The sequence below is a fragment of the Pristis pectinata genome, chromosome 9 (assembly GCF_009764475.1).
Source record: "Pristis pectinata isolate sPriPec2 chromosome 9, sPriPec2.1.pri, whole genome shotgun sequence".
Taxonomy (NCBI): Eukaryota; Metazoa; Chordata; class Chondrichthyes; order Rhinopristiformes; family Pristidae; genus Pristis; species Pristis pectinata.
Window position 1 is genome coordinate 11,483,224 of NC_067413.1, and position 27,068 is coordinate 11,510,291.

Sequence of the window (27,068 nt, forward strand, 5' to 3'; positions counted from 1 at the left end):
TGCTGTTACTTAGGAAAGAAAAATAAACTCTTTGTAAAACTGGATAGTTTTAAAGGCACAATTATCTCCCCTCCCTTTCAAGCTCCTCAATGTTATGGCAGTTGGTGCACAAGTGCAGAACTCCCTATACATAAATCCAAACAGATGACTCATGTAATACCTCTGAAGATATTTCCACTGTGCAGTTTGATGATCTAGTACAGACACTGCTGTGGATTTCCTCTCATTGGGTAGTGGAATAAAATAGCAAGCATACTTCACAAAGGGTTCTCAAAATCTACCATATAGTTGGCAGTCCACACTGGCTAAATCCAGGGTCAAGTCCCTAAGACAACAATAAATGAAGCTTTACACAGACTGGGAATGCAGGGAGCAGCTGATTTTTCTGGGAAAGTAGAAACTGTTGTCATGCGATCTTTGGCAAGAAAAAAATGTGAGCCAGTTGCTAAGGGAAGAGTATTTTCTTTCCATGCTCCCACCAAGAAGGAGGGGGATCTGAGGGTTAATTTTTTTTTCACACAAAGAGTCGTTGGTATCTGGAATGAGCTGCCAGAGGACATGGTGGAGGAAGGAACATTAATAACATATAAGATGTATCTGGGCGGGTACTGGACTGAGCAGGGCACAGAGGGATATGGAATTAATGCAGGTAAGAGGGATTAGTATAGATAGGCATGATGGTTGGCATAGACACGGTGGGCCGAAGGGCCCGTTTTTACTCTATGACAAACTGACTGAACTACATTTTCCCCTCAGGACACAGAGTTCACTATCACCCAGTGAAATCATTTAATTCCAAGGGTCACGGCACAGGGCCAAATCCACAGGAAGAATTATGAGCCATTTTACTTTTGGACCCCACATGACAATTCAGTTCATGAAAGAGTTAGAAGGAAACTGCCAACTGTAAAGCCAACAGTAAACAAATCGGAAAAGTAATTGCCTTTTCTGCACACTTACATCCAAATACATACAGCTTTAAATAAAGATGACATATAGTGACATCTCTATAGCAGCCAGAGTGGAGATAATTAGGTAATTTCACTCTCAGTCAAGTGGTGACCACATTATTACAAGTCACTGTAAATTATATAAATAAATCCATTGCAAATAAATGTCCTTCACTCACTGCATTTTCTGGAGAAATGACCCGGCTTTTATAGGAAGAAGTTGCTGCAGTTTGAGTTCCCCTCCCCCACCTGTTAAACTTTAAATTGACTTTATTTTCTCTGACGTACCTTATACCTACCCCGATGCCAATTTTCTAATTGTTACAATGTTGCCAATAAGTATCTGAGTGAATTTTAAAAATATCAACGAATATCCTTCATCAGCAAAGCCAAAAATCTGACGCCAAATTCTGACGCTGGCTTCCTTTTGCCGATTATTATATTTGGCAAGAATTTTCAATTTGATTGGTGAGACTGCACTTGGAAGATTGTGCACAGTTTTGGTCACCCAGTCATAGGAAAGATGTCATGAGGCTGGAAAGAGTGCAAAGAAAGATTTACGAGAATGACGCCAGGCCTCGAGGGCCTGAGTTGTAGGGAGAGGCTGGGACTTTATTCCTTGAAGCAGGAGACTGAGGCATGACCTTACAGAGGTGTATAAACTCATGAGGGGCATAGATAGGGTGAATGCACAGTCCTTTCCCCATAGGTTTAAGGTGAGAGGGGAAAGATTCAAAAGGGACCTGAAGGGCAACTTCTTCATACAGAGGGCGGTGTGTATATCGAACAAGCTGCCAGAGGAAGTGGTTGAGGCAAGTATATGAACAACATTTAAAAGACAGTTGGACAGGTACATGGATAGGAAAGGTTTGGAGGGATATGGGGTGCAGGAAAATGAGACTCATTTCTATGGGCATCTTGATCGGCATGGATGAGTTGGGCTGAAGGACCTGTTTCCGTGCTGTATTACTCTGGTATTTTAGTATTTGGTATTGGTTTATTATAGTCACTTGTACCGAGGTACAGTGAAAAACTTTTCTTGCATACCGATCGTACAGGTCAATTCATTACACAGTGCAGTTACATTGAGTTAGTACAGAGTGCATTGAGGTAGTACAGGTAAAAACAATAACAGTACAGAGTAAAGTGTCACAGCTACAGAGAAAGTGCAGTGCAATAAGGTGTAAGGTCACAACAAGGTAGATCAGGTCAGAGTCCATCTCATAAGGGAACCATTCAATAGTCTTACCACAGTGGGGTAGAAGCTGTGCTTAAGCCTGGTGGTATGTGCCCTCAGGCTCCTGTGACCCTTTAACTCTATCTTAACCAAACCTCTTCTTATTGCTGCTTCCCAATAAGGGTGTCCTCACCAGAATACTTAGGTTCATTTTTAGTTTAGCTGCATCAAACTTTACTTAATGTCTAAGTTAAAGTCGACTTACATTTTTAAGGATAGAAGTTACCTTGTGTTTTAAACATCACGCTTGAGATTGCATGATTCTTAATAATTCTGTGGCTGCCAAATCTTGCAGTGTATGACCAAATGGATATTTTGAAGCCACAAAATCTTTAACCCACAGACCACCAATGGTACCTGTTCTCCAGCAACAGAGCTGCGTGGTGCATCAATGTAATGCAGATTACAGGTCAGAGATGAAGTCAAAATCCCCTAAAGATGGTGTGACAGATGCATCAGTTGGTGTGGAGATGGGAAGCATACAGGTCAAGTCAGAATCAGAATCAGGTTTATTATCGGTGACATATGTCATGAAATTTGTTGTTTTGTGGCAGCAGTACAGTGCAAAGATATAAATATTACTAAAAGTTACAAAAATAAATAATTAGTGTAAAAGAGGAATAACGAGGTAGTGTTCATGGACCTTTCAGAAATCTGATGGTGGAGGGGAAGAAGCTGTTCCTGAATCACTGAGTGTGGGTCTTCAGGCTCCTGTACCTCTTCCCTGATGGTAGTAACATGAAGAGGGCATGTCCCTGGTGGTGAGGGTCTTTAATGATGGATGCCGCCTTCTTGAAGTGCCCCTGGATTCAATCTTAGGGCTGTGCTGGGTCAAGTGATGAGGTAGTAGCTGGGAGCTAGTCATTGCTACACCTTACCTCCATAACCAGAACTGGGAGGTAAAAGTACTGCCAGCCAGGGATTAGAGGGATAGGGGTCAAACTCAGGGAAATGGGACTAGCCTAGATGGGCATCTTGTTGGCATGGATGAGTTGGGCCAAAGGGCCTGTTTCCATGCTGTATTACTCTATGACTGTAAGAGAATGGTAGTTAATGAAGGAACCCAAAGACTTCCAGAGGGATAGTTATGGATAGAGGTGATCCATGCATAGAGGCAGAAAGCATAGTGTAACACTGAATGGGCACTTTTATTGGTCTTCACCAAGACGATACTGCCAAACTCGTAGTAGAAGCAGAAATAGTAATGGATGGGTGTAAAATGATAAACATGCATTTGTGAGGCGGTATACACTTGTGAAAACCAACATCCCCTCCTCTGGCTCTGTCTACACTTCCCACTGTCTTGGTGAAGCAACCAACATAAACAAAGACCTCTCCCACCTCAATCATTCTCTCTTCTCCCTCCTTCCATTCGGCAGAAGGTACAAAAGCTTGAGAGCACGTACCACCAGACTCAAGGACAGCTTCTATCTAATGTTATAAGACTCTGGAATGGATCTCTTGTATGATAAAGGTAAACTCTTGATCTCCCAATTTACCTGCACTGCACTTTCTCTGTAACTGTAACACTATATTCTGCATTCTGTTGTTTTCCCTTTTGTACTACCTCAATGTACTTATGTATGGAATGATCTGTCTGGAAGGCACGTAAACAAAGCTTTTCACTGTATCTCAGTACATACTACAATAATAAACCAAATACCAATTACACTTCAATAAATCACCAGGACCAGATGGAATGCTGGTGCTGGAGATTGCATGATGACTTGTCATTACCTTTCAACGCTTCCTATGGATAAGGGAAAGGTGCCAGGGGACTGTAAGGTAGCAAATGTGACATCTTTATTTAACTAGAGGCCAGTCAGGTTAACCTCAGTGGTGGGGTGAATTTTTAGAAACAATAATCTGGGGAAAAAAATAACATGCACTTGGAGAAGTTTTGAGTTAACAGTGGAGAGTCAGCATGGCTTTGTTAAAGGGAATTCTTGCGTGAATAATGCAATTGAATCTTTTGATGAGGTAACAGAGAGGTCATTGAAGGGATGTTGTCAACATGCTCTTTCAGAAGACATCTGACAAGGTCCGATACAAAAGGCTGGTTAACCAAATTGAGGTGCATGGAATTACAGAGTCAGTGTCAGCATGAAAAGGAAATTGGCTTAAACACAGAAGGCACAAATGTAGAAAAATAGGAGTTGGAACAGGCCATTTGGCCCTTCGAGCCTGTTCCAGCATTCAATGTGATCGTGGCCGATCATCCATACTCAGCTCCCTGATCTGCTCTCTCCTCATATCCCATGAACACTTCAGCCATAACTATATCTAACTCCTTCTTGAATATATTTAATGACCTTCATGTCTAAGTCTATCAATCCTTTAAAGTGCAAGGGCATGTTGTAAAATCAGGGTAGTAAAGTATACATAATCCTGGGATTGATAAAGGCAGGGAAGTTACATTCAGCTTTTATAAAAGACTAATTAGACCATAATCACTCATTCTTATTATGACAAAGAAGAAAGCCATTCAGCCCATCTGGTCCATGCTGTCTCCTAGCAGTTCCATTCCAGCCTGCAACTTATTCTCTCTCTCTCATACGCACATGTATACACAAGTGCACATCCACACGTGTGTAGATGTACACGTATGTACATGCACACACCAACATGTCAGTAAGCGCGCACGCATGCGCACACACACACACACACACACACACACACACACACACACACACACACACACACACACACACACACACACACACACACACACACACTCTCTCTCTCTCTCTCTCTCTCTCTCTCGTGCCCATCAATTCCCCTTTGGTTCTTTTGATCACTTCCGAACACCAAGGGGTAGTAACCAATTAACCTACCAATCAATCGTTTTATTAATTGGAGTAATGTGCCTTTATCCCAGTCACCTCACTTTGGGAGAAGGTACAGAAGGGATTAACAACAAGGAGAAAAAAAAACAAAACTGCTGGAGGGAAATCAACAGTCAACATTTTGGGCCGAGACCCTTCATTTGGACTGATTGGATGAAGGGTCTCGACTTGAAACATTGGGGCAGGAGATGGAACCTGCAATTGGTCTCTGTGCGTTTTGGGAACCCTCATTCCTTACTGTCTACTGGTGAGCTTTGCTGAATGACGTTCGAGGCCAAAGTCAGTGCTGCTGAGGTGCGTGGAGGTGAACTGAGCCATCGATAGGAGCTGTCTAACCTCTGAGTTACATCTGGCTGATGTAAGGTGCAGTGGGATTTCAACACCTGAGGAATTGTAACCCAGTGAAAGACAATGTCTGCAGGAAACAGGAGGCAAAATAGGGTCAAGGGCCTCACTGAACTAAAGCACCTTCACCCTTAGACCTAATGTGCCACCTCACCACCCCTCCCAATTACTCAGTCCTCTGCCTCTTACCCTCTCCTCACGCAAGCTAAAGGAACCCCACCCCTTCGCCTCGCTACATTACAGCCTTCCAGACTCAACATCAAACTCACCAATTTCAGACAATTAGCATTTCAAACATTTTCTCTTCTTATTTCCAGCATTCAAGTATTGTCGTTTGGTAACTCCAGAGAGTGTTTCTGCTTCTCCTGTTTACTCTTGCTGCTTTTCACTCAAAGAGTCAAGTTGCCCAACCAAGCTAGTCCCATTTGCCTGCATTTGGCCCATATCCCTCTGAACCTTTCTTATCCATGTACCTGTCCAAATGCCTAGTAAGTGTCATACCTTTACCACTTCCTCTGGCAACTTGTTCCATATGGAGTACTGTGTACAGTTTTGGTCACCGTGTTATTAGGAAAGATGTGGTTAAACTGGAAAGAGCGCATAAAAGATTTACGAGGATGTTGCCAGGACTAGAGGGCCTGAGTTACAGGGGGAGGTTGGCCAGGCTAGGTCTTCATTTCTTGGAACGTAGGAGAATGAGGGGTAACTTTATAGAAATGTTTAAAATTATGAGAGGCATAGATAAGGTGGATGGTAACAGTCTTTTCCCCAGGGTAGGGGAGTCCAAAACTAGGGAGTGTGGGTTTAGGGTGAGAGAGGAAAGATTTAAAAGGGACCTGAGGGGCATCTTTTTCACACAGAGGGTGGTGAGTATATGGAACGAGCTGCCAGAGGAAGTGGTTGAGGTAAAATAGTATCATTTAAGAAGCACTTGGATAGGTACATGCAGGGGCGGGGCTTGGAGGGATATGGGCTGAACGCAGGAAATTGGGATGAACCGGGTGGGCACTGTGGTCGGCATGGACTTGTTGGGCCGAAGGGCCTGTATCCGTGTTGTATTGCTCTATGACTCTGTATACTCACCACCCTCTGTGTGAAAAAGTTTATATACCTCTGTAAGGTCACCCCTTAGCTTCCTTTGCTCCAAGGAAAAAAGTTCCAGCCTATCCAGTCTCTCCTTCTGACTCAAGCCCTCCAGTCCTGGTATCTTCCTCGTGAATCTTTTATGCACTCTCTCCAGTTTAATGATCCTTCCTACAGAAGGGTGACCAGAACTGCACACAGTACTCCAACTCGTTCCAGTCCCAGTGAGTTTCCCTCACAATACCTCCGCCATTTGCCACTTAATTCTCCTGCCTTACACACAGATGAAGACCTTGCCCTGCTCCACTTAAAACCGGTTTATCTCTGATCATTCCCAATCCTGGTGAAACCCTGAATCATCCTCTTTGCTTCTCGTAGAACATAGAACACAGAACAGTACAGCACTTTGGCCCACTATGCTGTGGCAAACTAATTAAACGTAATCAAATGCCTAACTAAATAAATCCCTTCAGCCTAGACAATGGCCACATCCCTTTAATGTGCCGATCTAAGAGCCTTTTAAACACCCCCCTCGTATTTGCCTCCACCACCAACCCAGGCAGTGTGTCCTGGGCACCCACCACCCTGTGTAAAAAAAAACCTGCCCCGCACATCTCCTTTGAACTTTCCCCCTCTCACCTTAAATGCATGCCCTCTATTATTAGACATTTTGACCCTGGGAGAAAGATACCGGCTGTCTACTCTATCTATGCCCTTCAGAATGTTATAAACTTCTATCAGGTCTCTCCTTAGCCTCTGCCGCTCCAGAGAAAACAACCCAAGTTTGTCCAACCTCTCCTTATAGTACATGCCCTCTAATCCAGGTTGCACACTGGTAAACCTCTTCTACACCCTCGCCAAGCCACCACATCCTTCCTGTGATGGGACGACCAGAAATGAATGGAATTTTGCCTTCTCGCTTCACAGACCTGTTGAATGTTGCCAGCAATTTGCTTTGTATATAAAAGGCCATATAAACAGGTTCTCCTTTATCGCTTTAATGAAATGATGTAAGGCACAAATAGTTTATACAGACATTTTGCAAAATATTTAAAACAATTTAACTTAGAGGAAATCCATAGATACCTCCCAGTCAAAAATAAACCTGACCAAGGCCTCTTGTGGCTTAATGCCTAACCGATCCTGCAACTAACACAATCCAATGGGTTTTTGATGAAGCATCTACACACTCGAGGCCTCTCTCCAATCTGTCATTCTTGCTCAGTTTGCACAGGACAATCTCTGCATATTCTGGGAGACCAATAGCATGTGCATACTGCATATCCTCCCCTAGAACTCAATGCAAAGCAAGGCCGCGGTTACCAAAGTAGCAGAACTATTTCAAAATCCAGTTTCATAAACGAAGTTAAAACATGTTTCTTAAGGTGTAATTAAAACCAGCTCATCCATAAAATTTGCATTGCGTTGCATATATATTTTTTAAATCAATGAAACATTCCCTAAGAATACTGGTTGGCTGTGGACATAGTCATCAAACTCACTTAGGATTTACCACTTGTGAATTTCACAGGCTGTCTCATCCACTTTGCAAGTGACAGAGTAAACAACTTTTCACTATAGATGCTCAACACAATACCATCTCACCCAAAGCACCAGGGACAACTAGATTTAGAGTCATAGAGAGCTGAAGCACTGAAACAGGCCCCTCAGCCCACCCACTCCACTCTATCAACACCAATTTACACTAATCTTACATTTATTCTTTTTTTTATTCTCCCCACATTTTCACCAATTCCCTCAGATTCTATACTCACCTACACACCAGGGACAATTTACAGTGGCCAATTAAACTACCAACCCACAGGTCTTTGGATGTGGGAGAAGACCGGAGCACCTGGAGGAAACCCACCCAGTCACAGGGAGAACATGCAGATGGGTCAAGATTGAACCCAGGTCTCTGGCACTTCTGCTGCCCAGTTAGTGGGAAGGAAGAGATTAAAGTATTGCAGAGCATTCGCAGCAGGACAACCTAGGAGGCAATGAATTACAACCATCTGGGGAACTGCTAACCCTGTGGATGACGAGGCACAGTCTATGAAGATGTTCAACTCAACACCACCTCTGACCAGTGAAACCTGCATGAGCCAAAACCAACCTGATGGTCCCCTCCTCTTCACTGGAGAGATGGACCACCCCAACTGTATTAATGAGCCAAGCACTGACCAATCAAACACAGGAACAGCAGAACCCTTCCAAACTGAATCCAAAGCAATCCAACTGAGACCCTTCTGGTTCTTCACCATTCTGTTGCCTCACAGAATTACCACGATTCAACCATTTCACAGATCAGCTCTGGCTAACACTTCACTGGTGTCCTTTCACTGAGCAGAGGACATTGTAACATTCCAAACAGCTGAGTCTCATTCTCCATTTCAAGATAAAGTAACTTCTCTTTTTGGAAGAAGCTGAAGTATTGTAAAAGGAGCTGGAAATACTGCAACAATCCACTTATTAGTGATGAAGGATACTTACTACTGTGCACAGTCGATGAGCTGGTACTCATTTGACCTTTCAAAGCATGCCTTCACACCCTCATCATCCCAAAGTGCTTTTGCGTGATCGAAAAATTCCTGAAAATAGGAAGAAAACTTGCGTTAAATAAAAAGTTCCAAAATTACAAGGTGACTTTTATTTATCAGATTGAAACAAGCCTCTTTACACCTGAGACTTAATGGCTAAGGACAAGTTATTTGGTCCAAATGATCTTTCCCAGTGTTTATGGTCCACGTGTGCCTTCTTCACCCCAGTTTCACTTGATTAGAACTTGGGATGAAGGAGTTATCTTGTGAGTAAGGACTGAGCCTTTTGGTAGGAGTGTGGAGCATCAGATACAGGAACCCACTGTACGGCTCCTGGAACCTGTTCTGATCGTTGGCCTTCCCTCTCCTATCTGTTCTTCATTGCTCTCTGGAATTTAGATCAAGAAGTGATCTCAGATTCATTCAGATTAGATTATTGTTATCTATTTGGAATTGGTTTACTATTGTCACATATACCGAGGTACAGTGAATAACTTAGTTTTGCATGCCACGCATACAGATCATTTCAAAACATAAGTACATCGAGGTACGACACCAAGGTGCAATGACGTTCCTTGCTCCTTGCAACATGTCTGATCCTGAGGGTGTCTGGCAGGGGAAGTATTGAGAGGGTGCTTCTTCTGGTAGAAGAATCTAGAATTAAGGGGCACGGTCACCCATTTAAGATGGCAAGGAGGATCAACTTTTTCTCTCAGAGGGTTGTGAATGTTTGTTATTATCACAGAGAGCTGTGGATGCTGAGTCACTGACTATGTTCAAGGCTGACTGTGGGGAATCAACTGTGAGTCGGGGGAAGGATAGAAGAGGGGAGTTGAAGCCAATGGTCAGGTCATCCATGACCTTACAGCCAAACAGCCAACCCCTGCTCCTCTTTCTCATGCTCTATATTCCTACCATTGTCTGGGAAAAGGAGAATCTCCTGAATATCCTACTGGAATACTTCTGGTGACAATCTATTATTCACAGTTTAAGAAGAAATTTGACCTGACTTGTCCGATGTTGCTCTTTGATTATTCTGATGATGAAATGAGATATCTTTATTAGTCACATGTACATTGAAACACACAGTGAAATGCATCTTTTGTGTAGAGTGTTCTGGGGGTAGCCCGCAAGTGTCACCACGCTTCCGGCGCCAACATAGCATGCCCACAACTTCCTAACCCGTATGACTTTGGAATGTGGGAGGAAACCCACATAGACGTGGGGAGAACGTACAAACTCCTCACAGACAGTGGCCGGAATTGAACCCAGGTTGCTGGCGCTGTAAACCGTTAGTGCTAACCGCTACACTACCGTGTGTCTTTGTACATGTCCTGTGGCTGGCCCTTTGAAGGGGTCTGCAACTGCTTTCTCCGACCAAAGTGGAAATCTCTTGTTAATGGTTACAAAGCCCTGAATTTCTGTGTATGACTGATGATAATTTTATCTTTCAAAAAGTAAATCATTTGAAAATCAAAGGAATATGATCTTCCACACTGAGCCTGAAGATCCGTTAAATAAAGAACAAAAGAGTGAAAAATGCTTTAAAAAAAGTAACAAAGTCCACACTTCTCCTATACTTTTTCATTTAGACAATTACAAAGGACAGACTTCAGATTTACATAAGGATGCCTTTCTTTGACAGAATGGTATTACCTCTCCATAAAATAAAACGTTTTTCACCATACTAGAACGGCTCAATTATCAAAATTATGGTTAAAAATGTATGGCTATGCCCAGCAATAAAGCTTGACAATCTCTTTCCCTCCTGGTTTTGGTTCAAGAAGTTTTGCTGACAAGCTGATGATTGATAAAGCTATAGCAATTCTGCTTGAATCCCACTGTAAGCATCGAGATTGAGCAGTTGGGTAATACTAAACAGATATGTGGTGACACAAGTAAAAAGAACAAGTTTTCCTCACTGATATTCTTCCCCTCTTATAGACGCAAGTACCTTATCATGGATTCATATTGCACGAAAACAGACCATTCGGCCCATTGACTACAAACTGGCCATCAAGCAACCACTTACACTCATGTTAATCCCATTTTCTTATTCTCCTCATATTCTCATCAACTCACCATTCACTTACACACCAGCAGCAATATGTTGTTGTCAAGTAACCTACCAACTTGCACATCTTTGGGATGCTGGAGGAAACCAGAGCACCCACGTGGTCACAGGAGGAACATGCAAACTCCACATGGACAGCGCCGGAGGTCAGGATTGAACCTGGGTCATTGAAGTGGTGAGGCAACAGGCTCTATTATCAGTGCCCACTGTGCTGCCCTTTGGTTAGGAGGGAGGCTGGGGAGGAAGGGGTGGGGAAGGATTCAGATGCGTGGTCAAGGAACCATTGAGGCGTGAGATGAGCGAAGAAGTGTCAGACGGATTTCAACCTCCAACCAAGTCCTATCGAGCCTGGATATCAGGATTGGAATCCACTGGGAATCTTCCACTTGAATCCACAAATGCTGAAGTTGCTGACACACCAGTGTCTTTGCCTCTGTGTCTCTGCAAATGGCTTCCAATGTATCTGGCATATTCCTGGCAAGCATGAGAACCATGTCTGGTGGTAGTGGGAGGGGTGTGGGTTAGGAGTGGAGGCAAGTCCTCTCGTAACATTTCAGCATCTAGACACCAAGGCACAGAAGGCTATGGACCAAGTGCTGGAAAATGGGGTTGGTATTGATGGATACTTGATAGTCAGCGTGGACACGATGGGCCAAAGGACCTATTTCTGCATTGTATGACTCAAAGTATGACATACCAGTGTCTTTGCCTCTGCGTCTCTGCAAATGGCTTCCAATGTATCTGACAACTAAGCATGGCTCAGTTACCAAGGTGTTGACCCAATGGTGGGGTTAAAAGGAAAAATATCAGGAGTTTACAGTCTAAATCAAGGACCCCTCCCACCCTGGTCATTCTCTCTTCTCCCCTCTCCCGTCGGGCAGAAGATACAAAAGTCTGAGAGCACGTACCACCAGGCTCGAGGACAGCTGCTATCCCACTGTTATCAGACTCTTGAATGGACCTCTCATGTGCTAAAGATGAATTCTTGAACTCTTGATCTCCCAATCCACCACATTGTGACCCTTGCACATCATTTGTTTACCTGAAGTGCATTTTCTCTGTAACTGCAACATTTCTGAATTCTGTTTTCCTTTTTACTATCTCGATGAGCTTGTGTATGGCATGCCCTGTCTGGATGGCACGCACACAGAAGCTTTTCACTGTATCTCGGTACATGTGACAATAATAAACCAACACCAATACTGAAAGATATGGCAAATGAGGGCTACCAGTTAAATATGTTACTAAACTGGAAGGAGTGCAGAAAAGATGTACAAGGTTTGAAGGAGGTACAATAACAACATTTAAAAGACAGTTGAACAGGTACATGGATAGGAAAGGTTTAGAAGGTTATAGGCCAAAGGCTGGCAAATGGGACTAGGTTGGATGGGGCATCTTGGTTGGCAGGGACGAGTTGGGCCAAAGGGCCTGTTTCCATGCTGTATGACTCTATGACCAGGCAGATTTCCCAATGTAATGAAATATTTGCTTAATATTACTCAAACTGATGCAACACATGGAGCATTTCAATCTCAAACATGTGCAGTGAAGCGGGAGAATGGACGAGGAATGACAGAAGAGAAGCAGAGAGAGGAAAAAGGGGAAATAAAAGAAGCCACAATTGGGAGAAACCAAGAAGGTGTGAGGAGTGAAGGAAGGGGCAAACAGATGAGTGGAAGAAGACATGCACACGGACATTTACACACAGAAACTTCATAGAGTCACCTGCACAACTACTATCCTGCTGCTGAGAGAACGAACAACCATATCATTGAACGAACAACCACAAAGTTATTCTGCATTTACACAGCACCTCTAATGGAGCAAGATGACTCAAGGGCTTCACATGAATGTACTTACACAACACACGGCACTGAGCCATGCAAGGAGGTATTTGAACAGATTGGTCAAAGCTGTGGGTTTGGGGGAACACTATAAAGGAAGTTGGAGGTTCAGGGAAGGGACACCAGAGCTTAGGACGTCAGCAACTGAAGGCAAGGTCTCCAAAAGCAGAACAATTAAGATATAAGATTTCTTTATTAGTCACATGTACGTCAAAACACACAGTGAAATGCATCTTTTTGCGTAGATTGTTCTGGGGGCAGCCCGCAAGTGTCGCCATGCTTCTGGCGCCAACGTAGCACGCCCACAACTTCCTAACCTGTACATCTTTGGAAAGTGGGAGGAAACTGGAGCACCTGGAGAAAACCCATGCAGACACAGGGAGAACGTACAGACTCCTTACAGATAGTGGCCGGAATTGAACCCGGGTCGCTGGTGCTGTAAAGCTTTATGCTAACCGCTATACTACTGTGCCTGCCCTGAAGACTGAGCAAACCAAGACAACGAGCCAGGTAGGAGTCGAACCTACAATCTTCTGATTAAATTCAGGGATGGTTGAAAGGACAGAAGTGCAGAGATCTAGGAAATATATTGGGAATGGGGGAGATAACAGAGACAGACAGCAACAGCTGCCCTGGTCCTTGAGTGGGATAAAAACTATCACAGAAAATACTTGGTTAATACATTCTTAAATACAGAAAATAAAACAATTGTTGGATCATTGTGAAAGTTACTCATGTCGACATGTTCAATGATGTTGCAAGCCTTCACCACTTAAAACAAAGACTAAAACTCCCAAGAGTTTAGCAACATTTGCCAACTGCAAATGTTCACAGCAGAGACTCTTGCTCAAAAATCTAGGCTAACACTCCAGTGCTGGAACATGGTCAGAACAAGTTAAACCAAGACACTGCCTGCTCCCTCAAATGGACTTAGGAGATCCCAAAACAGGAGAAGTACCCTCGGTGTCTTGGCTGGAATCTGTTTGGATAGGAAAGATTTAGAAGGATATGGGCCAAACATGGGAAAATGGGACTTGCTTAGGTGGGCAAATTGGTTGGCATGGACAAGTTGGGCTGAAGGGCCTTATTTCGTGCTGTATGTTCCTCATTTGATAAGATTTCTTTATTAGTCACATGTGGATCGAAACACACAGTGAAATGCATCCTTGCATAGAGTGTTCTGGGGGCAGCTCGCAAGTGTCGCCACGCTTCCGGCGCCAACATGCCCAGAACTTCCTAACCCGTACGTCTTCGAAATGTGGGAGGAAACTGGAGCACCCGGAGGAAACCCACACAGACACCAGGAGAACATACAAACTCCTTACAGACAGCGGCCAGAACTGAACCCGCTGTAATAGCGTTATGCTAACAGCTACACTACCGTGACTGCACTAAACAGAAAGGTTATCCAGTCATCGTCATATCCGTGGGAGCTTGCTGTCTGAATTTTGGCTGCCATGTTTCCTGGGTTACAAAAGTGACCATGAAACATTGGTTGTAAAGTGCATTGGAACAACTTTTAACCTGAAAGGTGCGATGTAAAAGCTAGTCTCTCTTTCTTACTGGAGTTAATTATAATAAATCACCAAGAGATCAGCTTAGTTGAAGGAGGTATTTTCAGTCAATGTTGCATCAACACCTGGGCAATGGTCGATGAGTCATTAAAAGTCTTTAAAGATTGTCACCTCAGCTCCCGAAGGATTAAATTAGTGACAGGACTTGAGAGCTTTTCCCAGTATACTACTTGTTTGTGCTGCTTATGATGTCCATTGTGTGTCAGACTCCAGCGAGTGAGCACCCCTGACTGGTCACAAGTTCCGGGATGTTGTCTTCTTCTGAGGCAGTCCCCTTGGGATCAAGGATGACCTGCTTCCAGCCCGGGTCTGTGGGGTCTGAGTTGGCTGATGAGGCCAGTGTGGAACTCACGGATTTTAACACAGATGGGTAAGGAGGTGCTTGTTGGGGTGGGTGGCAGGGAGGTGAGATGAGGTGCTTCTTTCACCACCTATGCTGGGTTTCCACGTGCTCCCGATGCATGGACTTGAGGCTCTCCAGGCCATCCCAAATGTTCTTCTCCATTTTTTTGTGCGCTGCGGAGTGGCACAATGAGCAGAACCGCTGCCTCACAGCTCCAGTGACAATCCTAACCTCCTGTGCTGCCTGTGTGGAGTCTGCACGTTCTCCCTTTGCAAATTTTCCTGGATGCTCTGGTTTCCCACAGATGTGTGGGTTAGTAGGTTATTGCCCCTGGTGGTAGAAGCTAGGAGGAGTTGATTGGAATGTGGGGAGAAGAGATATTTGGACAGGTACATGGATAGGAAAGGTTTAGAGGGATATGGGCCAAACACAGGCAAATGGAACTAGCTTAGATGAGCACCTTGGTTGGCATGGATGAGTTGGGCTGAAGGGGCTGTTTCCATGCTATGACTCTGAGAGGTTACAGGGAAACTTAGTGGGAGATTGAGAATGCTCTGTGAGCCAGCATAGACCCCATGGGCCAGAGTGGCCTCCTTCTATGTCGTGAGGTAATATGGGTCAAGCACTCCCATGATACACTTTTTTCATATTTGCTTATGACATAGGAGATCATTCGGCCCATTGTGTCTGTGCCAGCTCTCAGAATAATTCCACTCATCCCATTTCCTCACCTGTTTCCTGGTAACCTATTCTCCCCAACTTCCACCCCCTGAATCTCTTACCACTCACACTGACGAGAGGTAACTTACAGTGGCCAATCAACCTAGCCAGCAGCACATTTCTGGGATGTGGAAGGAAACTTGAGTACTCAGGGGAAGCCCACACAGTCACAGAGAGAACATGCAGCCTCTCCGCAGACACCACCGGAGGTCAGGATTGAACCCAGGTCTCTGGAGGTGTGAGGCAGTGGCTCTGCAGGCTAAGCCATTGTACCAGCCCTTTCAAGGGGGCTTTGAGAACATCCTTGAATCACTTCTTCTGTCTACCCTGATAATCTCTTACCGTGACGGAGTTCAGAACAGAATGTCTGTTTTGTGTGTCTTATGTTTGGTGGTGGACAATAATGTGGTCTGTCTATCAGAGTCCACTGTGCAGAACAAGAGCCTCAATACCGGGATAGTTGGCCTGGTAGAAGATGCTGATGTCAGTTTGTTTATTCATCCAGTGGATTTGGAAGACTTTGTGGAGACAAGATACCACTGCAGTGATTTGAGGTATTCCAGGTCTCGGAAGCATGGGGGAAGGCAGAGATGTCCTAAGTTCTAGAGCAACAAGCAATCTGCTGGAGGAACTCAGCGAGTGGAGCAGCATCCGTGGGAGCAGCATTGTTGCTCCAAATTCCAGCATTTGTGGTCTCTTGTGTCTCCAATGTACTAAGCCCTGACTCTATTAACCAACTAGACTTTCTGACACATGGAATGAACATCCAAACTTACAACAGAGAAACCATCATCCCAGCTTTGCGGCTCAACACTACTGACGTTTATGTAAAACATTGCTTCAAATTACAATGAAGTACTAAACCACTGGTTTTAGAGGTACCATAAATGTGGTCCGAGATACACAAATGTTTTCTGTAACCAGGCACTTAATGGGCACAACAGAGGCTGCTTGTGCTCTTGTTGACTCCCAGAAGTTGCCAGAGTATAAGGAATTAATCATCTCCCTGTGGACTTACTGCTGTGACCTTTCCATTCCAAAGACATGCGGCTATAGGTTAATCTAACCAGAAGTCTTCACTACTTCTTCCAAAACACTTTTCATTGGCGATGGATGTGCGTTCAGTGGACCTTGTTTCCCTTTTGCCCAATCTGTGCTTGACGCTAAACCTCAGTTTGAATAAACTTCCTCTGCTTTTCAGTTTTCTGAGCATTATTCACAAGGAGACACAACTGCAATTGCCGGTGAACCTCAGCCAAGTGGGAACAAGCTGGCACCCTGTTTATTTCTGCCGAATGTCCATGCCAGGTCTAATTGTTGCTTCGTGTGGGCTTGTACAAATGGAGAATGGAGGCCAAGGACTTGTAGCTACTTTTTCCCTTCTTCCTCCATCTTTGGCTGAGACTGATTCAACACGGGTTCCAACGAGAATTCTATCTTTCACCTTTCAGATCCATTCATGATTACGGACTTGCTCAAAGAGTTCAGTGTTCACTGCATCGTTGTTCTCATTGTATCCCAAGATCTTTACCCAATTTTGTGTGCTGCCAGAGACATTCTCCTGACCCCTTTCTCTCCAGTAGCACCGACTCACTCTATCTCCTGAAGCTAAAAAACTGCAGATGCTGGAAATCTGAAACAAAAGCAGAAAATACTGGAAACACTCAGCAGGTCAATCCAGTGGATTTGGAAGATTTTGTGGAGACAAGGTACAACTGCAGTGATTTAAGTTGCCTTCTGTAGGTAATCCAGGTCTCAGAAGCATGGGGGAAGGCAGAGATGTCTTAAGTTCTGGAGCAACAAGCAATCTGCCCATCCTTTCCCAATTATGTCAGAACTGTACAGTTCTGATATGAAGTTGTCCACCTGTAATGTTTAACTTCAGTTTTTCTTTCTCCATAGATGCTGCCTGATTTGCTGAGAATTTCCTGCATTCTCCTTTGCTTCAGATTTTGCTTGTTCCGCATCTCACAATTGTCTCAAACTACTAGCATTAAAAACAATTACATCAGAAAGGTTCACAATTATGAGAGGCAGAGATAAGGTGGATGGTAGCAGGCTTTTTCCCCAGGGTAGGGGAGTCCAAAACTAGGGGGCATACGTTTAGGGTGAGAGGGGAAAAATTTAAAAGGGACCTGAGGGGCAACTTTTTACATGGAGGGTGGTGAGTATATGGAACGAGCCGTCAGAGGAAGTGGTTCAGGCAGGTATAATAGTATCATTTAAGAAGCACTTTGATAGGTACATGGAGGGGCAGGGCTTAGAGGGATATGGGCTGAACACAGGAAATTGGGACTAGCTGGGTGGAGACCATGGTTGGCATGGACTGGTTGGGCCGAAAGGCCTGTACTCGCGCGGTCTTGCTCTATGATCTGACTGGATCTTTGACATCCTTATCAGGAGACCACAGTCAGTGGGGATCAGTAATAACACCTCCTCCTCACTGACAGTCAACACAGGGGCACCTCCAGGATGCGTGCTTAGCCCACTGCTCTACTCTCCCTACACTCATGACTGTGTGGCTCTGGCGTTCAAACACTCCCTATAAATTCGCCAATGATACCACTGTCATTGGTGGAGTCCCACGTGGCGACGAGGAGGCATACAGGAGTGAGATAGATGGACTGGTTGAGTGGTGTCACAACAATAGCCTTGCACTCAACATTAGTTATACCAAGGAATTGATTGTGGAGTTCAGGAAGGGGAAGTCGGGAGAACACACACCAGTCCCCACTGAGGGGTCAGTGGTGGAAAGGGTGAGCAGCTTCAAGTTCCTGGGTGTCAACATCTCAGAGGATCTATCTTGGGTCCAATACATTCATGCAATCAGGAAGAAGGTACGCCAGTGGCTCTAATTCATTAGGAGTTTGTGGAGATTTGGTATGCATCACAGCTTGGTATGGCAATTGCTTTGCCCAGGACCGGAAGAAGCTGCAGAGAGCTGTGGACACAGCCCAGCGCGTCATGGAAACCAGCCTCCCCTATACCTCTCACTGCCTTGGTGAAGCAGCCAGCATAATCAAAGACCCCACCCACCTGGGTCATTCTCTCTTCTCTCCTCTCCCATTAGGCAGAAGATACAGGAACCTGAGGGCACATACCACCAGACTCAAGGACAGCTGCTATCACACGGTGATAAGAGTATTGAATGGTTCACAATCTACCTTGTTGTGACCTTGCACCTTAGTGTCTACCTGCAATGCACTTCCCTGTAGCTGTGACACTTTACTCTGTACTCTGTTATTGTTTTTACCTGTACTACCTCAATGCAGTCTGTACTAACTCAATGTATCTGCACTGTGTAATGAATTGATCTGTACGATCAGTATGCAAGACCTCAATACAAGTGACAATAATAAACCAATACCAATACCAATAACAGACTTGGAATCGGGTATGCCCACAACACCAGCAGAGAAGAATCTATTTGAAAGAAATTAACTTGCTTTTTACAAATCACAATCTGAATGGAAGTCCTGCTCCTTAGCTTCTTATCAGGCATCAATAAGCTCATGGTTCGAACTCCAAGCAAGGCTGTGTCATCGCTCCAACACTCTTCCCTCTCTTTCTCCTCACTAATCCTTAAAACCTAAGTTTTTGACCAGTCATCTCACCCAACATTTCCAGCAGAACACAGTGGAGCCAGAGTAATTAACTACATTCAAGGTTGTGTTGGATAGATTTTTGGATTATTGGAGGACCAAGAGTTATGGGGATCAGGCCATTGGGTCAGTCACAATCTTACTGAATGGTAGGAGCAGGATCAAGGGGTAAGATAGCCTCCTCTTTCTCCTATTTATGTTCTTCAGGTTGAAAACTCCTGTGAATTAAGGGCATTTTATTCCATTACAATTGTCTCTGCACTGAGCATTTGCAAGACCAGAAAAAACATATTTAATGTCCAAACTTGAGATGGAACTCTATAATTACAACATAGAACAATATAGCACAAGAACAGGCCCTTTGGTCCACGATGTTGTTCCAAACTAATTAAGCTAATGACACCTAATCCCTTCTGCCTGCACATGGTCCATATCCCTCCATTCTCTGCACATCCATGTGCCTATCTAAGAGCCTCTTAAATGCCTCTGTCGTATCTGACTCCACCACCACTCCTGGCAGCACATTCCAGGTGCCCACCACTCTCTGTGTAAAATAATGCTTTACAGCGCCAGCGACCCGAGTTCAAATCCGGCCACTGTCTGTAAGGAGTTTGTACATTCTCCCCGTGTCTGCGTGGGTTTCCTCCGGGTGCTCCGGTTTCCTCCCACATTCCAAAGACGTATGGGTTAGGAAGTTATGGGCATGCTATGTTGGCGCCGGAAGCGTGGCAACACTTGCGGCCTGCCCCCCCAAAAAAATCACTACGCAAAAGATGTATTTTACTGTGTGTTTCGATGTACATGTGACTAATAAAGATCTTATCTTATCTTAACTTGCCCCTCATTTCTCCTTTGAACTTTTCCCCTTTCACCTTAAATGCATGCCCTCTGGTACTAGACATTTCAACCCTGGGAAAAAGATACTGGTTATCAATGCCTCTCATAATTTTATAAACTTCTATCAGGTCTGCCCTCAGCCTCCACTGCTCCAGAGAAAAAAACCTGGTTTGTCTAACCTCCCCTTAGAGCACATACCCCCTCATCCAGGCAGCATTCTGGTAAACTTCTTCTGAAGCCTTTCTATCGCTTCCACATCCTTCCTATCATGGGGTGACCCGAATTGAATGCAATACTCCATATGTGGTCGAACCAGAGTTTTATAAAGCTGCAGCATAACTTCCTGACTCTTGAACTCAATGTCTCGACCATTAAAGGCAAGCGTGCCATCTTTACAACATATCAACCTGTGCAGCCACTCTCAGGGAGCTATGGACTTGGGCCCCAAGATCACTCTGTACATCAATGCTGTTAAGGGTCCTGCCATTAACTGTGTACTTTCCCTTCACATTTGGTCTCTCAAAGTGCAACACCTTTAGTACAACACTCAATTCAGCAAAACTAATTATCAGTATCCTCTTGTCCTGGATGTACCAAAGCTTTTTGGGGCTCTGTCTTTCTTTGAGAATTGACAACTTTATAAATCTGGGAGGCATTAGTTGAGCCCAATCCAGTCTCCAATTATGATCGCTGACTCACCATTTGGGATTGGGAACCAAGCCAACGTTCTCTCTCCTGACCTCTCCCAACCCAACTCTGAAGCTGAAAGGCATGTGGGCAAGATCTGCTAATCCAGTCCAGGATGGGAACTCAATCTGTTGTCATTTAGCATCAACTCTTGGTTCCCTAATAATCCAAAAATCTATCCAATACAACATTGAATGTAGTTAATTACTCTGGCTCCACAGTGTTCTGTTGGAAATGGGTGAGATAGTTGGTCAAAAAGTTAGGTTTTAAAAAGTAGTGGGGAGAAAGAGAGGTCAATAAGTTATGAGAGAGTTGTTCCCAAGACTTAGCCGCATGGACAAGTGGGAGCAGATGTTTTTCCTACCGCACGTTTTATTAATGCTGGGAAATTTAAATTTAATTAAATGATTTAGAATTAAAAAAATGCACAAAATTGGGTTGAGTGTGCTGTGCGTTAGATGCAGATATAGTCCATCTGGTCCTTTGAGCTTGCTCCATGGTTTAATAATATCCCAGGCAAAGTGATCTTTGGCCTCAACTCCACCATCCTTCCCAATCCCCAGGAACTTCATGGATAGAGTGTTCTAGAGTCCTACAGCATGGAAACAGGCCCTTCAGCCCACAAAGTCTGCACCGACCATCATTCACACTGAGACTGATGGATCCTTGGACTATAGTGGAATAAAATATCAATGCAGAGAACAGGTAGAAGTTCATGACACCCAAGGAGGCAAATCAGTTCTTCATCTCCATATTGGCTCTCCACCTCCCAGTTCTTGGTCCACAGTCCTGCAGGTTATGGTTCTTCAACTGCTCTTGCAGGTACTTTTAAAATATACTGAGTGTCTGTGTCTCCACCCACATTCCAGGCAGTGAGTTTCTGAGCTCCACCACTTCAATGAAGTATTTTTTTCTCAACCCCCTCCTTACCCCATCTCCCCAAATCCTCCTACCAAACCAACTCACATTTATGTCCCCTGGTTGGTGATTTCCCTGCTGAGGTAGGTCTTTCATGTTCATCCTGCCTTGACATGCCATAATTTTACTAAATCTCCCCTTACTCTCTTTTGTTTTAGAACATAGAACATTACAGCACAGTACAGGCCCTTCGGCCCACAATGTTGTGCTGACATTTTATCCTGCTCTAAGATCTATCTAACCCTTCCCTCCCACATAGCCCTCCATTTCTCTATCATTCATGTGCCTATCTAAGAGTCTCTTAAATGTCCCTAATGTACCTGTCCCCACAACCTCTGCCAGCAGTGTGTTCCATGCACCCACCACTCTGTGCAAAAAACTTACCCCTGACATCCCCCTTATATCTTCCTCCAATCACTTAAAATTATGTCCTCTCGTGTTAGCCATTGTCACCCTGGGAGAAAGTCTCTGACTGTCCACTCGATCTATGCCTCTTATCATCTTGTACACCTCTATCAAGTCACCTCTCATCCTCCTTCTCTCCAAAGAGAAAAGCCCGAGCTCACTCAACCTATCCTCATAAGACATGCTCTCCAATCCATGCAGCATCCTGGTAAATCTCCTCTGCACCCTCCCTAAAGCTTCCACATCCTTCCTATAATGAGGCGACCAGAACTGAACACAATACTCCAAGTGTGGTCTAACCAGAGTTCTATAGAGCTGCAACATTACCTGGCGACTCTTGAACTCAATACCCCGACTAATGAAGGCCAACACACCATACACCTTCTTAACAACTTGAAGAAAACATTCCTAACCCAACCAGTCTGTGCTCATAACCATAATACTCCAGCCCTGGAAACACACCAGTTAACCCTCTCTAGGGCCACTGCATTTTTCCAGTGCTGTGGTGACCACAATTGTACCCAATAGTCCAGTCTGGCCTACTAGAGCAGCACAGTGGCACAGCTAGTAGAGCTGCTACCTCAGCTCCAGCGACCCAGGTTCGATTCTGACCTCTGGTGCTCTCTGTGTGGACATTCGCCTTAAGACCACATGGGTCTCCTCCCACTTCCTAATGGTGTGAAAAGGCTGGAAGGTTAACTGGCCACTGTAAATTGCCCCTAATGTGCAGGTGAGTGGTCAGATTGATGGGAATGTGGGCAGAATAGGTTACAGGGAAAATTACTGGGGGAATTGGTCTGTGAGTCAGCATAGAAGTGATGGATTGAATGGCCTACTTCTATATTGCAAAGAAATATAGAACAAGTGTTTTACATAGTTCTAGATCCTTGCTCTTACATTTCATTGCTCAGCTAATAAAGTCAGGTATACTGCATGTCTTGAACTCTTCATCTTCTCATCCTTCAGGAATGTGTCGGCATGCACTCCAAGAGCCCTCTGTTCCCCAACATTCTTACTGCCCTACTGTTTATCATATATTCTCTTGTATGCATCTGTTTATTCCAACAAATAAACTCTCTCCGCCTTATCTTCCACTGTTTGCCCTATTTTGATTTCATGCTACCACTGTTGCATTGACTCAGTGGTCTGCGGAAAGTCCATGAATGCAGCACCGTGCCCTCACCCACCCTCTCCCTCCGCTAAGCAACACAAGTTTGTCAGGTGTGATCTTCACTTGACTGGGTAAGGAGTTCTCTCATCAGTTAGGTTTGGTCTTCACCTCTCTGGAAGTGACTGAAATCAATTCCATGCATAACATTTATATGCAACTATCCTTTAATCACTGCAACTTTCAGAGGGAGTTACCCTGCTGTTGTCGGGAGAAGCTGCTGCAGTTGTCTCCTCTCTTTGAACACTCCCTCTTCCGAGCCAACTGGTGTACAATGGAGTTTCTGCTGTGATTCATACATGATCACCCCAATTGCAACTCATTAGCTGAAGCAGCGTTGTCAATAAATACTCCTTTTTTCTCTTGCAAGGTGCATCACTTCATACATCTTTGTACTAAACTCCATTGGCCACGTCTTCCATTCTGCAGTCGACTACTACTCTGTTCACCACACGTCTAAGCTTCATGCCATCTACTTTTACCCTGGAACCTATGTCTTAAATGGTTTTCAAAGAGCAGTGGTCCTGGCACTGACCATGGGTTTATCTTAGTCATTCCTTGGAAGAGAGGTTGAAGGAGAAAACCACATCACATTTAAAGTACTTGGATGTGAAGGCATAGAGCCGGGACCCACAGGAAGGCAGAATTAGGCTGGCTAGATCTTCCTCAGCCAGCACAGACACATTGAGCCAAATGGCCTCCTTCTGTATTGGAATGTGTCTGTGATTGGATCTGGCTACTCTGCCCAAGCTGTCATAGAGCTATACAGCACCGATTCAGGCCCCTTGGCCCATCCCCTCCATTCTAACCATCGTACCCACCCATCTGTAGGTACTCCCCCTTTACATGAGCTAATTGATAATCCTAATCATGTTCAGCACCCGTCCACATCCCATCCCCATCTCTCTCCATCAAGCACTGCTCCAATCTAATCTTAAACATTGGAGGCACTAGACTCTGCAGGGATATGGAGCAACAGGCAATCTGCTGGAGGAACTCAGGGGGTTGAGAAGCATCTGTGGGGGGAAACCCTCCTGGTGCAGGTTTTGACCCGAAACAACAATTCCTTTCCTCCTGTAGATGCTGCTCGACCCACTGAGTTCCTCCAGCAGATTGTCTGTTGCTCTAATCTTAAGCACTGACCTACTCTGCCACAAACAGTGTCCCTGGTACCTACATCAGAGTCTGCGTGAGATTTCTCACTTCAGTACGGATACTCTGTGATGTAGGAATACCTGACATATGGACATCCACAGGGACTTCAACGCTTCAACCATCAGTAAGCGCAGGCGTTTGCACTGAGGTTCCAACACACAGCGATTCAGCGACTGTGACATCCCAGCAGTGACATTAGTGAGTTTAGCTCAGAACTCTAACTGTAGGCAGAGAAGTGTACAAAGGGCAAGGCCAGCGATTGCAGGCATCGAGGGCAGGTCAGTCCAGAGGAAGGATCAGTGACTCCTGGCACTGAGGTCACAGGTCAGTGACCCCTGGCACTGAGGTCACAGGTCAGTGATCCCGGGCACTGATGACTCCATATAGACAGCACCAGAGGTCAGATCAGATCCCATGTCACTGGAGCGGAGACTGCTGCCACTGGGCCGGCCTAGGTTAGACTTGGAAGGGCTGGGTTCAGTCAAGGAAGAGGGAGCTGACAGGGAGAATGTTTCCTCTTGTGGGAGAGTCTGGAACCAAGGGTCACCGTTTAAAAATAAGAGATCACACATTTAATAGAGATGAGGCAAAACGTCTTGCTTCGCTGGGCTGTATGTCCTTGGAACTTCCTTCAAAGGGCAGCGTAATCAGAGTATTTGAATAATTTTAAAGCAGACCGATAAGCACTTGATAAGGAAGGGGGTGAATGGTTACTGTGGGTAAATGTTCAAGTTTATCGTTGTCATAGGCATACACTCACAGGGTATAAATGCCAAGAAAATTCGCGTTTTGCAGCAGCAGCACAGAACATGACTAGACAAGGGCAAACATAGGTTAATATAGACTTAAATTAACATAAATTATATATAACTTACACATGCAAAATAAACACATTGACATAAATGCACTGTGTAGGTCAATTTACAGTCAGATCATCCGTGATGTCATTAAATGGTGGAGCTGGATTGAGGGGCCGAGTGGCCTACTCCTGCTTCGTATGGTCGCCAGTGAAAAGCTTCCCCCCACAGAGAAGCCCCGCCCCTAGCCTTACCAGCTGTCAAGACCGTCAGAGCTGAAAACATTTGCAAAAACTTCCAGATACTGGAAAGGTGCTGAGAGGGTGAGCAGCCTAGGGGACAGAGTTTCAGGTTAGTGAGTTGGCTATTTAGGATAAAGAGTAGGAAAACATTCTTCAAAGTGACCATTGTAATTCTTTTTATGGGCTTTTGCTGTCTGAGCTATCATTTAATTGTCCACTCTGAGTTGCCCTTGACTATTATTTGGCTACTTTACAGGATGTTGAGTTGTTGAATTTATTCAACACTGAGATGGACCCTTTTTCCAACACTTTGGGGATCGAAGACACTGGAAATGGATGGGAATCTGAGGCCCAGGGTCAGCCACACCTTACGAGTGCTGGAGCAGGCTTGACTGTGACCTCCTGCTGCTTCTGTCTCTTTCACCTTAACAGTGGGGCCTTGCGAAGAGACCCTCACAGTGCTGTGAGGACAAAGTTCCAGGATTCTCGGCCAGCAATGATGAAACAATGGACACCTCTCTATATATTAACATAAACTGGAATGTCTTCTCATTCTGTGAAGCATCGGGAAGTTCAAGAACAGTTGTTTTGGGTTTGTGACGAAATCTCATGATCACGATAACCTGGACTCACCTATCCTCTGCCTGCGTGTGCTCCTCCCCCTCCCCGACCTTCTTATTCTGGCTTCTGCCCTCTTCCTTTCCAGTCCTGATGAGGTTTTGGGTCAAGACTGTTTATTGCCCTCCATAGAAGCTGCCTGACCTGCTGAGTTCCTCCCGCATTGTGTGTGTTGATCGTGATAACCCATGTGCATTGTCTCATTGAATTACAAAAGTTAGACATCACGGAAACAGGCCCTTCGACCCAACTCATCCATGCCGACCAAAATGTCTTCTACCCAAGCTAGTCCCATTGCCTGTGTTTGGCCTATATCCCTCTAAACCTCTTCTATCCATGTACCTGTCTAAATGTCTTCTAAACATTGTAATTGTACCCGCCTCTACCACTTCCTCTGGCAGCTTGTTCCTTATACCCACCACCCTCTGTGTGAAAAAGTTGACCCTCAGGTCCCTGTTAAATCTTTTCCCTCTCACCTTAAATCCATGTCCTCTAATTTTAGACTCCCCTACCCTGGGGAAAAGACTGCGACCATCCACCTTATCCACAACCCACATGATTTTATATACAACTGTAAGGTCACCCCTCAGCCTCCTATGCTCCAGGAAAAAATATCCCAGCCTATCCAGCCTCTCCTTCTAACTCAAGCCCTCCAGTCCCAGTAACATCCTTGTGAATCTTCTATGCACCCTTTCTAGTCTGCCCAGGCCTCAAACCCTCTTCTGTACCAGTTCCCTATGGTCCTTAATTCCCTGATCTTTCAGAAGATTTCCTACCTTCTATTTAAGTGCCTTCAATGACTTAGTCTCTACAAACTCTAGGGTGGAGAAATTCAGAGATTCACCACTCTCTGTGAGATAGGAAGGTTCAATACTTGGGTTCAGAAATGCTCTCCACATCAAGATTAACACAATCCTGATAAAACTTAAACAAAAGGATTCAAATAATTCTTGCAACGTAAAACTCATCGCTGGGCCCACTTCAAGTCTTGAGATGACTACATTGTCTTGATCTGTGCGCTGAGATTTGGTTTCAAGAGTTGTTTAGACATGAGCAGTATCTACCCACGATCTGCCCATCCAC

At 44.7% G+C, this 27,068-nt stretch overlaps 1 protein-coding gene across 4 annotated transcripts in view; it reads right to left on the bottom strand.

The window, feature by feature from the left end:
• Nucleotides 1–27,068, bottom strand: part of LOC127574711 (guanine nucleotide-binding protein G(s) subunit alpha) — a 328,685-nt gene that overhangs the window by 91,187 nt on the left and 210,430 nt on the right. For all 4 annotated transcript variants that reach the window (XM_052024002.1, XM_052024001.1, XM_052024004.1 and 1 more), the window contains one exon: nt 8,955–9,052. In XM_052024002.1, coding sequence (XP_051879962.1) covers nt 8,955–9,052 — 98 coding nt within the window. The remainder of the gene's footprint in view (nt 1–8,954; nt 9,053–27,068) is intronic.